Source organism: Pseudochaenichthys georgianus, chromosome 10 (assembly GCF_902827115.2).
Source record: "Pseudochaenichthys georgianus chromosome 10, fPseGeo1.2, whole genome shotgun sequence".
Taxonomy (NCBI): Eukaryota; Metazoa; Chordata; class Actinopteri; order Perciformes; family Channichthyidae; genus Pseudochaenichthys; species Pseudochaenichthys georgianus.
In genome coordinates, this window is record NC_047512.1 from 21,528,822 (window position 1) to 21,546,093 (window position 17,272).

Consider the following 17,272-nt stretch of genomic DNA (forward strand, 5'->3'; position numbering starts at 1 on the left):
TTCAAAACAAAGCACTTTGGCAACTTACCACCGACCTATGTTTTAAAATGCTTAATAAGCACCGTAACTTTCATGATATCATTTCTCGGTCATAATCGGTTGTTTCCGTGAACGGCCGACTGTTGAGTGACGGCAAATGCTGCGGCTGCAAGGCATTGTGGGGCAGCATTTTCGCTTCTCCTGTCGGTTAGGGAGGTCCAGTGGTTCCTAAGCTAAAGGAGGTTATAAAGGAAGTTTGAAACCTCCTTTCCTATCATTCTCATCATTCTAGAGAATTCGAACGGCACTTATCATGGCTGCCACTGAGGGACTTCCGGGTCATTTCACTCCTTTAGGAAGGTTCCTAAGCTAAATGGACTATTCGACTTCAGCCCGGGAATTAGGAGACCCTAACATCCAGGAAGGACGTACGAGGATTGGCTGTGACGAGCAGAGGCGGGCAACGCAGGACACCATCAGCAAGGAGGTGGATTATCGCCGGCGGCTCGAGTAAGGGGAAGTGACCTGGAGCAACAGAGGGGTGTAATTGCGATTCACCCCTCCTTCAACTAAGTACCCTTTTGGATCAGCCTTTTAACCCTAACTTTTAAATGACTTTTTAACACTTTTAATTGGAGCAACTTTGCTTTCAGCCCATATTTATAAACGTTTAGCACAAAAAAACACTGGACCCTGGACAATTGAGTGTACACAAACCTTTTGCATTTCTGTATCCCTTTCTAAGTAAATGCTCATTTTGTTTGATAATTGAGACAAAATAGAACCCTAGAGAACTGTGTATGAACTCACACAAGAAAGAAACAAGTTTTGAAATATTTGATTTTTCCCATAATTACTTTGTGGCTGTGAAAAATACTTGTATGACACGATACGAAGCAACCTTTGAAAAAAGCAAAACAAACATAACATTTAACATGGTACCATATTGTTTACAATTGTGTTGTTTAGGTCTTACCTCTGTAGATGTCCCCCTCCGGTCAGGGAGCACCAGTGTGTTGGCATGGCTGCCCGGGACTATAGTAGATCCTATACTCATTCTGGGTCCAACTAACATGTAGCGCTTGTCTCCAGATCTGTACTGGATGCTGTGACACAGTGTCCCATCATAGTTAGTCTCTTGTAGATATTTAGAAGTATAGTCTGTGGACTTAGAGCACTGCATTGCAATCAGCACGATGATGCTGATGAGAAAAAGTGTTGAGACTGAGCCCAAAGTTATCATCAGGTAAAAAGTCACGTTATTATCCTCATCATCCTTTGATGCACTTTTAACATCAGCAGCAGCAAAAGCCTCTCTGGGCTCCACAAGTTTAACAACCACAGTAGCTGTTGCTGACAGGGACACGTTGCCATTGTCTTTCACCAGGATGAGCAGTTTATGCTCAGCCTCGTCTGTCTCTGTGAAGGAGCGAAGTGTTCTGATCTGTCCTGTATAGCGGTCCAAACCAAAGAGACTGTGGGCAGTAACTTCCTGCAGTGAGAACAGTAACCAGCCGTTATATCCTATATCAGCGTCATAGGCTCTGACTTTAGTCACCAAGTGTCCTGCGTTCACATTGCGGGGAATCTCCTCCACACCTTCAGCAGAACCGTTAGAGCTGACCGGATACAGGATGACTGGAGCGTTGTCGTTCTGATCCAGAATGAACACGTGCACTGTGACGTTGCTGCTTAGCGACGGAGTTCCAGAATCTGTGGCGACAACTTGGAACTGGAACGTTTTCAGAGTCTCAAAGTCAAAGCTTTTTAGCGCTGAAATATCTCCAGTTTCAGAATTGATATTTAGGAAAGACATTATGTCATTTTGACTGCCTTGTCTCACTATACTATACGAAATAGCTGAATTGTCATTCAAGTCATTGTCTGTTGCGCTTACAGAGAATATAGCATTTCCGGCAATGTTATTTTCTACCAGATAAAACTCTAAAGGCGTTTCATTGAAAAGAGGACGATTGTCGTTTACATCTGATATCTGAATGTTGAGAGTTTTAAATGTAGATAAGGGAGGTTCACCACAATCAGTGGCTTTTATTGTTATTTCATAATGTGACACCTGCTCTCGATCCAAAAATCCCTTAGTGACAACCGAGTAAGTGTTTTCCTTATAGGAGGGCTTTAATTCAAACGGAACGTCTGAGGTTATGCTTGATATTATTTTTCCATTCACACCGGAGTCTTTATCCGTTACGCTGATAAGGGAAATAATTGTTCCCGGTTTTGAATCTTCAGACACTGTATCTGCGAGTGATGTGACTTCTATTTCCGGTGTATTATCGTTGACGTCTAATATCTTTATAACGACTCTACACTCACCTGTCAGTGGAGGTGTTCCTTTATCTGACGCCTCAACATCCAGTTTATAAACATCGTTTTCTTCATAATCAACATTTCCCCTAACTGTAATATCTCCAGTTAATTTGTCCAATTCAAACATATCATAGATTTTTCGTTTTAAGATTTTTCCTAGGCTATATTCAATATCACTATTTGTGCCTTCGTCTGGATCCGTTGCATTCATTTTAAATATTGAGGTACCGAGTGCAACATTTTCGTGTATTGAAATGTGGTAAATCTCCTGACTAAACATCGGACGATTATCATTGATATCCAGCACAATAATAGAAACATTAAGTGTGCCTGATTTTGGAGGTTTACCTCCATCAACTGCAGTAACCAGCAGCGTGTGTTTGTTCTTTTGTTCTCTGTCCAATGATTTCTTCAACACTAAAAATGGTATTTTATCCTCCTCGCTTTGACGGATATCAACTTCAAAATGTTCATTTGACGTTAAAGTGTATGTACGAATAGAGTTAACTCCAGCATCGGGGTCGCGTGCCGATTGCAGCTGAAATCGCTTTCCTGGTAATGTGTGCTCAGCTATTTCAAATATCTGTTCCCTTTCAGGAAAACTAGGAGAGTGGTCATTTACATCGGTAATTTCTACAATTACGTAGTGTATTTCCAAAGGAGATTCAACGAGGATTTTGAGCTCCATAAGGCAGGCACCGCCTCCCTGACACAGCTCCTCTCTGTCAATGTGCTTGTTGACGTACAGAGCCCCATTATCCTGGTTTACTTCAAAAATAGCGTCCTTACTTCCAGACACAACGCGGAACCGTCGAGCAATCAAAGAGGGGATTTCAACACCAAGATCCTTGGCCACATTTCCAACAACTGTGCCTTCTCTTACCTCCTCTGGAATAGAGTAGCGTATCTGAGCCAAAGCCTGATTTCCGAACAGCAGGGGTAAAGCCAAATAAAAAGCAAACCAGGAGCAGTCCTTTGTCCGAGGTTTTGTATCGTTCCCCATCATTATCCAACAACACATTCACCAACAGGAGCCGGTTACTTGGAAAAACGGTTATGTAAATCCATCTCGCTGAATAACGCGATTTGCAAGAGGCGACGTGTGACTCTAACGACTGGTTTGCTTGATTCAGTCAGAAACAAAAGCCGTCGAAGGGGAGGTTCAAAGTCGTGTCTGGTATCCCGATGTAATAGTGACACCCAGAGGCAACTATTCAATATAAACTTTGCTATATGTTTAGGTAGAAAAACGTTTCCCGAAAAAGCTGATATAAATAACCGTACATTAAGGAACAATACCAACATCATTTCATTTAATTAAAGAAATTGATTAGTTGCACTTTTGTAGAGCCATATTAATTCAGACTGTTACATTGTCATAGAGTTTTAGGAATAATAAAATCAATACTTTTCAATACGTTTTTGTAACATTGCAAATTAGTTTGATCACGAGTGTCAGCCCCATGGGAAGCAACCACGAGTATTTACACAACCATTCCACTAAAATAACACTCTGTAACAAAACAACTAAGTCCATGAATACTTAATCCTGAACTCTATAGTTTATCACACTTTCAATCAATTGTTTGTCAGTACTTTCAGGTCCAAATTTGAAAGATATTTTCTCAAATATTTCTAAATAAATATATTTGTGGGACTTTCTTGGTAAATAGCAGGAACATGGTATCTTCAGCACCATGGACAGCGGTAATAATCAGGGAAATGGTTGTCATTATAATGTGACGGGGTCAGTTTTAATGGGATCTGATATGTTTTTATATTAAGTATTGCTGTGTTTTAATTGTGTGAGTTCGGAGCAACATGTTTTCAATTTCCCACTGCCCCTGAACTAAGCAGAGCACCATGGAACCGCAGCAGCAATGAGCGCATTGCGCAACCCGTAGAGGCTTCTCAATACTCAAATTTCCCCTCCTCGACTCCCCTCCTCGACTCCCCTCCTCGATACTTAGACCCGCCCACAGGAGATGCGAGCGGAGGACCGAGGAGGGGAACCGAGGAGAGAGGAGGGGAAGCAGCAGACGTTTAAAGAAATGAGAACTCCTCTGAGCGGTCATATTAAAGCGACGTCCGTTCATTATTACGTGGCAACAGCTGCATCAGCTGTCGAGTGTTTTGTCATATTTTATAATCTCTGCTGGATCAGCTGAACATTGTTCCCCCACATATTTACTTTGAATTCATTGAGAGTGCGGTATAATGAGACAATACCAGGCTACAGATGCGGACACACACACAGACACAAATATATCAACACATCCTCACTCCCAGGTCGGCCTATGTTGACGTTATGTCAAGTCCCCTGCCGGCTTTTTCCAACGCAAGGGGGGGGGCCTTAGCGTCCATTTTCAACGCAAGGGGGGGGGGCCTTAGCGTCCATTTTCAACGCAAGGGGGGGGGCCCTTAGCTTCCATTTTCAGCTTTCCGGGATGTCCATGTGCTTCTATGGACGCTCATGGAAGCACGGCATTTGTTTGTGTCAACTGCCCTTAAAGGCAATGAAGACACTACACTACCCAGAATCCCCAGCTATCGTTTGGACTACACCATGTGCTCTGTTTGACAAACCCCGTGATAGTCCTCAAGCTCTGTGATTGGAGAGTGTGCTCCGAGGGTTACCGAGCCTCGAACAGCACTTGAAATGGGATGGAACCACGGCAGACTGTTCAAAACTGGATTTGAACGGGTCCACCGCGTGTCCCCCCCCCCCCCCTCCCCCACCCCGTCCCCAGAACTACACATGCTGGCTATTCTGTTTCGCAACATGTTCTCTATGGCACGTCTCTACTGGGAGTTGTAGTTTTAAAAGACGTTTTCGTATTTCCCATAATAAGAAGTTGCCAGTATTAAACTGTGTACATCCCTGGAGGTTTAGGGGACAGGAAACACTCACATTTAAAACATATAATTAATAAATGGGTGAAAATTGCTGGTGCCCATAATGGGCAGTATTAATATATATACCCACACGCCAGCTAAGGTCAGAAGAGCTTTATTTAACAGCTGGACTTATGTTTGTGACCCCTCCTGTTGTTAATTGATAACATTACATTACATTACATTAATTGATAAGCCTGAAACATGCACTTGTCAAGGTTCATAGGCACATTTTGCAAATATGGCAGTAGCCATCGATCAGCTTAAGATAAGATATACTTTATTGATCCCAAGTTGGAACATTTGCGTTACATCAGCATGTGTAACAGTTAAATCTGCAGTGGTGTTTATTTGAAAATCATTTAGTATAATCACACAAATTCTGTGTTTTATATTTAACAATTCTGTGTTCTTTATTTATTGATTGTTCAATACCTGACAAGGCCGGAGATGAAATATCTGCATACATCTTATAAGAGCATAATACATTATGTATAATATCAGTTAAAAATAAGTGCTTCAACATAGTTCACATTGCTGGAGGTATGCACACATATTGATAGATGTCTTGTAATGCACTATTGAGGAACCTGCGACCCAAGTTTTTCATTCAGTGCAGAACTGCACCACAGTTGTGTAGGCCTATATGATACGTCAATAAACCTTAGAAAATCTTGAAATCTTGAACGGGATGTGCAAAATAGTCATTATATACAGTCTTTAATTAACTATTAGTAGAGAATAACGAGTAATGAATATACTTTATAGGGATCCTATTAATATCTAATAATAAAAATAATGAAATTCAATAACATGCTTTAACCACCAGGTGTCTCTTTATATCATCTGTGCACCTTTATGGTGTAAATACAGCCTATCTACCAATTGGATCAAATATAAAAGTGAGCCGAATTAGTGTTGATACGGCAAAGAGACGTATTGTGTGAAAAGAAATGTAAGATGTTGTTTAATGGCTGATATATTTATGATCCACGTCACGTTTTCAGTTCCTCATGTTTGTCTTCTCATCAGGGCTCTATAAATACAGAACTACGGCAGATATGTAATATTTAATGCAGCCGAACCATGTATTACAATGCCGTTATGTGATGACTTTCAAAGAGAAAAGCAAGCACACTCGGAATAAGGTATTATTTTATTTTCTTTAAACGTTTTCGGTCTGTTTCCGGTATTTGTTAATGACGATGTGCTGTGAGATGTGAGACTGGAATTGCACAGGGGGAAATAACGTATCTTTAGATGCGGATTTTGTTAACTAATATGTTTGCGCTGTGGACCAACACTATACATTGACGGGGAAGGGGGTAGCAATAAAGATAACACCATTAAACAGTTACACAACATAACAGAAATAATATCGATAGCAGCGTCCCTAGCAACCACCTTGGTAACAATGAAAACGTTGGACGCAATTTCCTGAAGTAATCTTCGTAATAACTAGCAAACTAAAGATCATGGACATCCACTGCACACATAATCTGAAATAACAACTCATATTTCTCGCATCAAATGACATCAAAACGCATTTTAATGGCCAAACTAACTTTAAAATAGGCATTTTACACCCAAGAGGCTTCTCAATACTCAAATTTCCCCTCCTCGACTCCCCTCCTCGACTCCCCTCCTCGAGACTTAGACCCGCCCACAGGAGATGCGAGCGGAGGACCGAGGAGGGGAACCGAGGAGAGAGGAGGGGAAGCAGCAGACGTTTAAAGAAATGAGAACTCCTCTCCTCTGAGCGGTCATATTAAAGCGACGTCCGTTCATTATGACGTGGCAACAGCTGCATCAGCTGTCGAGTGTTTTGTCATATTTTATAATCTCTGTTAGATCAGCTGAACATTGTTCCCCCACATATTTTATTTGAATTCATTGAGAGTGCGGTATAATGAGACAATAACAGGCTACAGATGCGGACACACACACACAAATATATTTATATAAATATATACAATTTAAAGTATGAGAGCACTCTCATAATAACGTAACACAGTCAGAGACTGGATATACCCCCCCCCTCTCTCTCTGGTCGCTGAAATGGGGAATTGAAATTACGGGCCAAAAGTTGTATTTGCAAGTATTAAAAGTAAGGACATCAAACCAACTGAGACCCGTCTGTCCGCGGCATCTGCGCACTGTACAACACACACCTACACACTGTACAACACACACACCTACACACTGTACAACACACGCACCTACACACTGTACAACACACGCACCTACACACTGTACAACACACTGTACAACACACGCACCTACACACTGTACAACACACGCACCTACACACTGTACAACACACTGTACAACACACGCACCTACACACTGTACAACACACACCTACACACTGTACAACACACACCTACACACTGTACAACACACACCTACATACTGTACCACACACACCTACAGCTGCTAAAGCATAATCAGGCTACAGCCGTTGTGTATTTTATTATGTGAAGCACTAAATGGTTTTAGAAAAATATGGACTCTTTGTAGATATCTACTAAACTAAAGCAAATAAAGAGAGTAGGCCTGTTATACTGAGTGATATATATTTTACACACTGCTCTGCTTTCTGCAGGACCTCACAGCTGTTCTCACTGTAAACATCGCGTTGCGATGAGAGCAGGTTCTCAAATAATATCCAGGGGATGCATGCAGAGCTGTCATTGGCTGAGATAAGTCCGGCCGTGCGTCACGCCTCCACCGTTCCCGGAAATGCATCCGCGGAGGAGCCGTGGAGGAACCATCAGTGTATCCTCGGTTATAGCTCCTCCAGAGAGCCTCCTCGATGCTCGATCCTCGGTCCTCGGTGTGCATTTAGAGAAATGAGACGTCCTTCAAAATGGCGCGCTGAAATTCATTTCCGGGTCACTACCGGAGGACCGAGGAGTCGAGGAGTCGAGGAGGGGAAATTTGAGTATTGAGAAGCCTCTCCAGAATAAAACGAAGTTCGGCCATGTTTTCTTTTTCTGCAGGGAGAAATGATAGCTGGGGATTCTGGGTAGTGTAGTGTCTTCTGCCATCATTTACTCCGAAAAAAGATTTGTTTCTCCGAATCGAAGGGGAAAAATACAAAAGCATTGCACACAATTTAAACCAATCAATGTTGTGTAATTAACAAGGATAATCTGGTGTTTTTTAGTCGATGAGTAGTGCAGATATCACTGTAAAATCAATCGTCAGTAAGGGGAATATTTACTTCCGGGTGTACAATTCTCCGCTATCCAATGAGAATGGACGCTCACATTGCCTTTAAGGGCAGTCGACACAAATGAATGCGGTGCTTCCATGAGCGTCCATAGAAGCACATGGACATCCCGGAAAGCTGAAAATGGACGCTAAGGCCCCCCCCCCTTGCGTTGAAAATGGACGCTAAGGCCCCCCCCCCTTGCGTTGAAAATGGACGCTAAGGCCCCCCCCCTTGCGTTGGAAAAAGCCGGCAGGGGACTTGACATAACGTCAACATAGGCCGACCTGGGAGTGAGGATGTGTTGAATATATTTATATAAATATATGCAATTTAAAGTATGAGAGCACTCTCATAAGAACGTAACACAATCAGAGACTGGATATATCCCCCCCCCTCTCTCTCGTCGCTGAAATGGGGAATTGAAATTAGGGGTCAAAAGTTGTATTTGCAAGTATTAAAAGTAAGCAGAGGACACCAAACCAACTGAGACCCGTCTGTCCGCCGCATCTACGCACTGTACAACACACACCTACACACTGTACCACACACACACACACACCTACAGCTCCTAACGCATAATCAGGCTACAGCCGTTGTGTATTTTATTATGTGAAGCACTAAATGGTTTTAGAAAAATATCGACTCTTTGTTTGTAGATATCTACTAAACTAAAGCAAATAAAGAGAGTAGGCCTGTTATACTGAGTGATATATATTTTACACACTGCTCTGCTTTCTGCACCTCACAGCTGTTATCACTGTAAACATCGCGTTGCGATGAGAGCAGGTTCTAAAATAATATCCAGGGGATGCATGCAGAGCTGTCATTGGCTGAGATAAATCCGGCCTGCGTCACGCCTCCACCGTTCCCGGAAATGCATCCGCGGAGGAGCCGTGGAGGAACCATCAGTGTATCCTCGGTTATAGCTCCTCCAGAGAGCCTCCTCGACGCTCGATCCTCGGTCCTCGGTGTGCATTTAGAGAAATGAGACGTCCTTCAAAATGGCGCGCTGAAATTCATTTCCGGGTCACTACCGGAGGACCGAGGAGTCGAGGAGTCGAGGAGGGGAAATTTGAGTATTGAGAAGCCTCTCGTGTGTACACAGAGCAGGCAGGAAGCAACGAGCAAGGCCCTTTCTCATTTCTCGAACTCCCCTCCTCGACTCCCCTCCTCGACTCCTATCCTCGATACTTAGTCCCGCCCACAGGAGATGCGAGCGGAGGAGCCGAGGAGGGGAACCGAGGAGAGAGGAGGGGAAGCAGCAGGCGGTTAGAGAAATGAGAACTCCTCCCCTCTGAGCGGTCATTTTAAAGAGACGTCCATTAATGATGACAGGAGGCACAGCAGCCCTCTGTCTGATGGACAGATGTGTTCATGACGACTTATATATTTACTTTGATTCATTCACAGTGCGGTATAATGAGACAATAACAGGCTACAGATGCGGACACACACACACATATATATGTATATATTTATATAAATATATACAATTTCAGAATTAAACAGAGCACTCTCATAATAACGTAACACTAGAGACTGGATATATCCCCCCCCCCCCTCGGTCGCTACAATGAGGGAAATAAATTACGGGCCAAAAGTTTTATTTACAAGTATTAAAAGTAAGCAGAGGACACCAAACCAACTGACACCTGTCTGTCTGCTGCATCGACGCACACACTGTACCACACACACCTACACCACACACACGCACATACAGCTCCTAAAACAGGCTACAGCCGTGGTGTATTTTATTGTGAAGCACTAAATGGTTTTAGAAAAATATCGACTCTTTGTTTGTAGATATCTACTAAACTAAAGCAAATAAAGAGAGTAGTGTAGGCCTGTTCTACTGAGTGATATATATTATACACACTGCTCTGCTTTCTGCACGGACCTCACAGCTGTTCTCACTGCTTTCAGTTAATAAATAATATCCAGGGATGCATGCAGAGCTGTCATTGGCTGAGATAAGTCCGGCCGTGCGTCACGAGTCTTTGAAACATCTCTGTTGCCGGAAATGCATCCATGAAGGAGCCGTGGAGGACCGTGGAGGACCCATCAGTGTATCCTCGGTTATAGCTCCTCCAGAGAGCCTCCTCGACGCTCGATCCTCGGTCCTCGAAGTGCATTTAGAGAAATGAGATGTCCTTCAACATGGCTTGCTGAAATTCATTTCCGGGTCACTACCGGAGGACCGAGGAATCGAGGAGTCGAGGAGGGGGATTTGATGAAATGAGAAAGGGCCCAAGGCCGCTCACATCCAGGAAGGACGTACGCGGATTGGCTGTGACGAGCAGAGGCGGGCAACGCAGGACACCATCAGCAAGGAGGTGGATTATCGCCGGCGGCTCGAGTAAGGGGAAGTGACCTGGAGCAACAGAGGGGTGTAATTGCGATTCACCCCTCCTTCAACTAAGTACCCTTTTGGATCAGCCTTTTAACCCTAACTTTTAAATGACTTTTTAACACTTTTAATTGGAGCAACTTTGCTTTCAGCCCCTATTTATAAACGTTTAGCACAAAAAAACACTGGACCCTGGACAATTGAGTGTACACAAACTTTTTGCATTTCTGTATCCCTTTCTAAGTAAATGCTCATTTTGTTTGATAATTGAGACAAAATAGAACCCTAGAGAACTGTGTATGAACTCACACAAGAAAGAAAGAACTTTTGAAATATTTGATTTTGCCGATAATTACTTTGTGGCTGTGAAAAATACTTGTATGACACGATACGAAGCAACCTTTGAAAAAAGCAAAACAAACATAACATTTAACATGGTACCATATTGTTTACAATTGTGTTGTTTAGGTCTTACCTCTGTGGATGTCCCCCTCCGGTCAGGGAGCACCAGTGTGTTGGCATGGCTGCCCGGGACTATAGTAGATCCTATACTCATTCTGGGTCCAACTAACATGTAGCGCTTGTCTCCAGATCTGTACTGGATGCTGTGACACAGTGTCCCATCATAGTTAGTCTCTTGTAGATATTTAGAAGTATAGTCTGTGGACTTGGAGCACTGCATTGCAATCAGCACGATGATGCTGATGAGAAAAAGTGTTGAGACTGAGCCCAAAGTTATCATCAGGTAAAAAGTCACGTTATTATCCTCATCATCCTTTGATGCACTTTTAACATCAGCAGCAGCAAAAGCCTCTCTGGGCTCCACAAGTTTAACAACCACAGTAGCTGTTGCTGACAGGGACACGTTGCCATTGTCTTTCACCAGGATGAGCAGTTTATGCTCAGCCTCGTCTGTCTCTGTGAAGGAGCGAAGTGTTCTGATCTGTCCTGTATAGCGGTCCAAACCAAAGAGACTGTGGGCAGTAACTTCCTGCAGTGAGAACAGTAACCAGCCGTTATATCCTATATCAGCGTCATAGGCTCTGACTTTAGTCACCAAGTGTCCTGCGTTCACATTGCGGGGAATCTCCTCCACACCTTCAGCAGAACCGTTAGAGCTGACCGGATACAGGATGACTGGAGCGTTGTCGTTCTGATCCAGAATGAACACGTGCACTGTGACGTTGCTGCTTAGTGACGGAGCTCCAGAATCTGTGGCGACAACTTGGAACTGGAACGTTTTCAGAGTCTCAAAGTCAAAGCTTTTTAGCGCCAAAATATCTCCAGTTTCAGAATTGATATTTAGGAAAGACATTATGTAATGTTGACTGCCTTGTCTCACTATACTATACGAAATAGCTGAATTGTCATTCAAGTCATTGTCTGTTGCACTTACAGAGAATATAGCATTTCCGGCAATGTTATTTTCGACCAGATAAAACTCTAAAGGCGTTTCATTGAAAAGAGGACGATTGTCGTTTACATCTGATATCTGAATGTTGAGAGTTTTAAATGTAGATAAGGGAGGTTCACCACAATCAGTGGCTTTTATTGTTATTTCATAATGTGACACCTGCTCTCGATCCAATAATCCCTTAGTGACAACCGAGTAAGTGTTTTCCTTATAGGAGGGCTTTAATTCAAACGGAACGTCTGAGGTTATGCTTGATATTATTTTTCCATTCACACCGGAGTCTTTATCCGTTACACTGATAAGGGAAATAATTGTTCCCGGTTTTGAATCTTCAGACACTGTATCTGCGAGTGATGTGACTTCTATTTCCGGTGTATTATCGTTGACGTCTAATATCTTTATAACGACTCTACACTCACCTGTCAGTGGAGGTGTTCCTTTATCTGACGCCTCAACATCAAGTTTATAAACATTATTTTCTTCATAGTCAACATTTCCCCTAACTGTAATATCTCCAGTTAATTTGTCCAATTCAAACATATCATAGATTTTTCGTTTTAAGATTTTTCCTAGGCTATATTCAATATCACTATTTGTGCCTTCGTCTGGATCCGTTGCATTCATTTTAAATATTGAAGTACCGAGTGCAACATTTTCGGGTATTGAAATGTGGTAAATCTCCTGACTAAACATCGGTCGATTATCATTACTATCCAGCACAATAATAGAAACATTAAGTGTGCCTGATTTTGGAGGTTTACCTCCATCAACTGCAGTAACCAGCAGCGTGTGTTTGTTCTTTTGTTCTCTGTCCAATGATTTCTTCAGCACTAAAAATGGTATTTTATCCTCATCGCTTTGGCGGATATCTACTTCGAAATGTTCATTTGACGTTAAAGTGTATGTACGAATAGAGTTAACTCCAGCATCGGGGTCGCGAGCAGTATGCAGTTGAAATCGCTTTCCTGGTAATGTGTGCTCAGCTATTTCAAATATCTGTTCCCTTTCAGGAAAACTAGGAGAGTGATCATTTACATCGGTAATTTCTACAATTACGTAGTGTATTTCCAAAGGAGATTCAACGAGGATTTTGAGCTCCATAAGGCAGGCACCGCCTCCCTGACACAGCTCCTCTCTGTCAATGTGCTTGTTGACGTACAGAGCCCCATTATCCTGGTTTACTTCAAAAATAGCGTCCTTACTTCCAGACACAACGCGGAACCGTCGAGCAATCAAAGAGGGGATTTCAACACCAAGATCCTTGGCCACATTTCCAACAACTGTGCCTTCTCTTACCTCCTCTGGAATAGAGTAGCGTATCTGAGCCAAAGCCTGATTTCCGAACAGCAGGGGTAAAGCCAAATAAAAAGCAAACCAGGAGCAGTCCTTTGTCCGAGGTTTTGTATCGTTCCCCATCATTATCCAACAACACATTCACCAACAGGAGCCGGTTACTTGGAAAAACGGTTATGTAAATCCATCCCGCTGAATAACGCGTATTCTGCAAAACTCAGAGCTTGATTCTAACGACTGGTTTGCTTGATTACAATGCTCTCAAACCTCTATTCAGTAAGAGACAAAAGCCTTGGAAGGGGAGGGTCAAAGTCGTGTCTGGTTTCTCGATGTAATACTGACACCCAGGGGCAATTCATAAAAACAAACTTTACATGTTCTTTAAAACATTTGAAGAGATGCTGTTATATGCCTTGCAGATAACAATATGCCAGCCTTTTACTGATTATTTAAACAATATATATTTTATTAACCATTGTTGTACTTGTTGACATGTTCATGAGATTCAGCTCCATGTATACCATTTACAAGGAGCCCCAGCATTTCCTTCTTATAACAAAAGTACTTCCATCCAAAACTGGTTCCACGCATATTGCATATTAAGCTCAAAGGTAACACTGCAGCATTGCCGTGCTTTCCATCCAAATTCCATCCCGGTAGTTGTGGTAATGTTACTAATCTGAGACCCACATTTATGAAACACACATCTTGCTTTTCCCACAATCCCATTTGAACTTTTTGGCGAGAACAAGAACATTATGATTTAGGTACCATGGACAATGGTAATAATCGAGAAAAGACTGTCTATTTTATATTTCAAATTGATTAATGTCAGGTATGCGGTTCAAAAGGCTTATGAGACATGGTAGGAAACAGACTTTGAGCAAAGCATGAACATATATTTGTACATGACAACATACTGCGTAAATATTGTTTAATGAATGTCTTACCTCTGTGGATGTCCCCCTCCTGTCAGGGAGCATCAGTGTGTTGGCATGGCTGCCCGGGACTATAGTAGATCCTATACTCATTCTGGGTCCAACTAACATGTAGCGCTTGTCTCCAGATCTGTACTGGATGCTGTGACACAGTGTCCCATCATAGTTAGTCTCTTGTAGATATTTAGAAGTATAGTCTGTGGACTTAGAGCACTGCATTGCAATCAGCACGATGATGCTGATGAGAAAAAGTGTTGAGACTGAGCCCAAAGTTATCATCAGGTAAAAGTCACGTTATTATCCTCATCATCCTTTGATGCACTTTTAACATCAGCAGCAGCAAAAGCCTCTCTGGGCTCCACAAGTTTAACAACCACAGTAGCTGTTGCTGACAGGGACACGTTGCCATTGTCTTTCACCAGGATGAGCAGTTTATGCTCAGCCTCGTCTGTCTCTGTGAATGAGCGAAGTGTTCTGATCTGTCCTGTATAGCGGTCCAAACCAAAGAGACTGTGGGCAGTAACTTCCTGCAGTGAGAACAGTAACCAGCCGTTATATCCTATATCAGCGTCATAGGCTCTGACTTTAGTCACCAAGTGTCCTGCGTTCACATTGCGGGGAATCTCCTCCACACCTTCAGCAGAACCGTTAGAGCTGACCGGATACAGGATGACTGGAGCGTTGTCGTTCTGATCCAGAATGAACACGTGCACTGTGACGTTGCTGCTTAGCGACGGAGCTCCAGAATCTGTGGCGACAACTTGGAACTGGAACGTTTTCAGAGTCTCAAAGTCAAAGCTTTTTAGCGCTGATATATCTCCAGTTTCAGAGTTGATATTTAGGAAAGACATGTACATTTGACTCCCTTCTCCCACCATATTATATGAAATAGCTGCATTTTCATTCAAATCGTTGTCGGTTGCGCTTACAGAGAAAATAGAGTTTCCGGCAATGTTATTTTCGAAAAGGTAAAACTGTAATGGGTTTTGAGAGAAATGTGGTCTGTTGTCGTTTACATCTGATATCTGAATGTTGAGAGTTTTAAATGTAGATAAGGGAGGTTCACCACAATCAGTGGCTTTTATTGTTATTTCATAATGTGACACCTGCTCTCGATCCAAAAATCCCTTAGTGACAACTGAATAAATGTTTTCCTTATAGGAGGGCTTTAATTTAAACGGAACGTCTGAGGTTATGCTTGGAATTATTTTGCCATTCACACCGGAGTCTTTATCCTTGACCCTGATAAGAGAAATCATTGAGCCAGGTTTCAAATTTTCAGACACTGTATCTGAGAGTGATGTGACTTCTATTTCTGGTGGATTATCATTGACATCTATTATCTTTATAACGACTCTACACTCACCTGTCAGTGGAGGTGCGCCTCTATCTGATGCCTCAACATCCAGTTTATAAACATCGTTTTCTTCATAATTGACTTCTCCTTTTACTTTAATCGCTCCAGTTAATTTGTCTAATTCAAAAATATCATGTACTTTTTTCTTCAGAGTTTTTCCGAGGCTATATTCTATTTCCCCGTTAATGCCCTCATCTGGATCCGTTGCATTCAGTCTAAATATTAAAGTACCGACGGGAATATTTTCGGGTATTGAAATGTGGTAAATCTCCTGACTAAACATCGGTCGATTATCATTACTATCCAGCACAATAATAGAAACATTAAGTGTGCCTGATTTTGGAGGTTTACCTCCATCAACTGCAGTAACCAGCAGCGTGTGTTTGTTCTTTTTTTCTCTGTCCAACGATTTCTTCAGCACGAGAAATGGTATTTTATCCTCATCGCTTTGGCGGATGTCTACTTCAAAATGTTCATTTGACGTTAAAGTGTATGTACGAATAGAATTTACTCCAGCATCGGGGTCACGAGCAGTGTGCAGTTGAAATCGCTTTCCTGGTAATGTTTGTTCAGCTATTTCAAATATCTGTTCCCTTTCAGGAAAACTAGGAGAGTGATCATTTACATCGGTAATTTCTACAATTACGTAGTGTATTTCCAAAGGGTTTTCCACAATGACTTTTAGCTCCATTAGGCAGGCACCGATTCCCTGACAAAGCAGCTCTCTGTCAATTTTCTTATGAGTATGCAGTGCCCCATTGTTCTGGTTTACCTCAAATAACGCGTCCTCGGATTCAGAAACAACACGGAACCGTCGGTCAATCAAAGAGGGGATATCAAGACCAAGATCCTTTGCAACATATCCAACAATAGTCCCATCTTTCATCTCCTCGGGGATCGAGTATCGTACTTCTGCCAAAGCCTGTATTCCAACAAACAACAGTGGAGCTAAATGAAAAGCAAACCAGAAGCAGGCCTTTCTTCGAACTTGCATTTCGATCCCCATTGTTTTCCAAAAAGACATACAAAAACACCCGTTTCCGCGATTGCTGTCTATAACCAAGCCAATGTGGTTTTCATATTTACTAATAGCAGATCACAGTTTCGTCAGAGGACGCGCTCATTCAATGCCTTCTCTGCTTCGTTTCAAGGGGCAAACAAAAGATTAATGTGGGGAGTGGCGACGTTTCTTTGGGTTTTCCAATGTAATACTGACACCCAGAGGTAACTGAGAAATCACAAAGCGAGTCATAGGCTACAAATAAGAAAGGCATATATAATGTTAGGAATGTGCACAGACATTTGGAGGGGCTATTGCTCTAAACTGGAAAAAGGGCCTCCCCCCCAACAAAAAAAAACATAAGGCCTTTTGAAAATTCGAACTTGTTTTTAATGTAAAAGAAACCAAACGATTATTACATTAACTAATTTGAACAGTAATTCACATCATATTCTCATAATAAAATAAGCCAAGGCGACCGCGTTCGGTGACTTGATTTTTCAA

The 17,272-nt window shown here is 42.3% G+C and overlaps 2 protein-coding genes and 1 pseudogene across 2 annotated transcripts; all 3 read right to left on the minus strand.

Moving 5' to 3' along the window:
* Positions 1-471: 471 nt before the first annotated feature.
* LOC117453425 (protocadherin alpha-8-like) lies at positions 472-3,343 on the minus strand. Its single transcript, XM_034092245.1, has 2 exons — positions 956-3,343; positions 472-504 (listed from the first exon to the last, which is right to left on the minus strand). The coding sequence occupies exons 1-2, from the start codon at positions 3,326-3,328 to the stop codon at positions 472-474; spliced, it is 2,406 nt and encodes an 801-aa protein (XP_033948136.1). The 5' UTR covers positions 3,329-3,343.
* Positions 3,344-10,757: 7,414 nt separating this feature from the next.
* On the minus strand, positions 10,758-13,616 carry LOC117453426 (protocadherin alpha-8-like). Its single transcript, XM_034092246.2, has 2 exons — positions 11,242-13,616; positions 10,758-10,790 (listed from the first exon to the last, which is right to left on the minus strand). The coding sequence occupies exons 1-2, from the start codon at positions 13,612-13,614 to the stop codon at positions 10,758-10,760; spliced, it is 2,406 nt and encodes an 801-aa protein (XP_033948137.1). The 5' UTR covers positions 13,615-13,616.
* Positions 13,617-13,703: 87 nt separating this feature from the next.
* Positions 13,704-16,867, minus strand: LOC139434712 (protocadherin alpha-3-like; annotated as a pseudogene).
* Positions 16,868-17,272: the final 405 nt, after the last annotated feature.

Bases quoted from the DNA above. Each gene is read 5' to 3' on its own strand.
- LOC117453425 (XM_034092245.1), bottom strand. From the start codon at position 3,328: ATGTGTTGTTGGATAATGATGGGGAACGATACAAAACCTCGGACAAAG. The intron at 505-955 runs GTAAGACCTAAA...CTGTTGCTCCAG, and splicing joins GGAGGGGGACATCTACAGAG to GTCACTTCCCCTTACTCGAG.
- LOC117453426 (XM_034092246.2), bottom strand. From the start codon at position 13,614: ATGTGTTGTTGGATAATGATGGGGAACGATACAAAACCTCGGACAAAG. The intron at 10,791-11,241 runs GTAAGACCTAAA...CTGTTGCTCCAG, and splicing joins GGAGGGGGACATCCACAGAG to GTCACTTCCCCTTACTCGAG.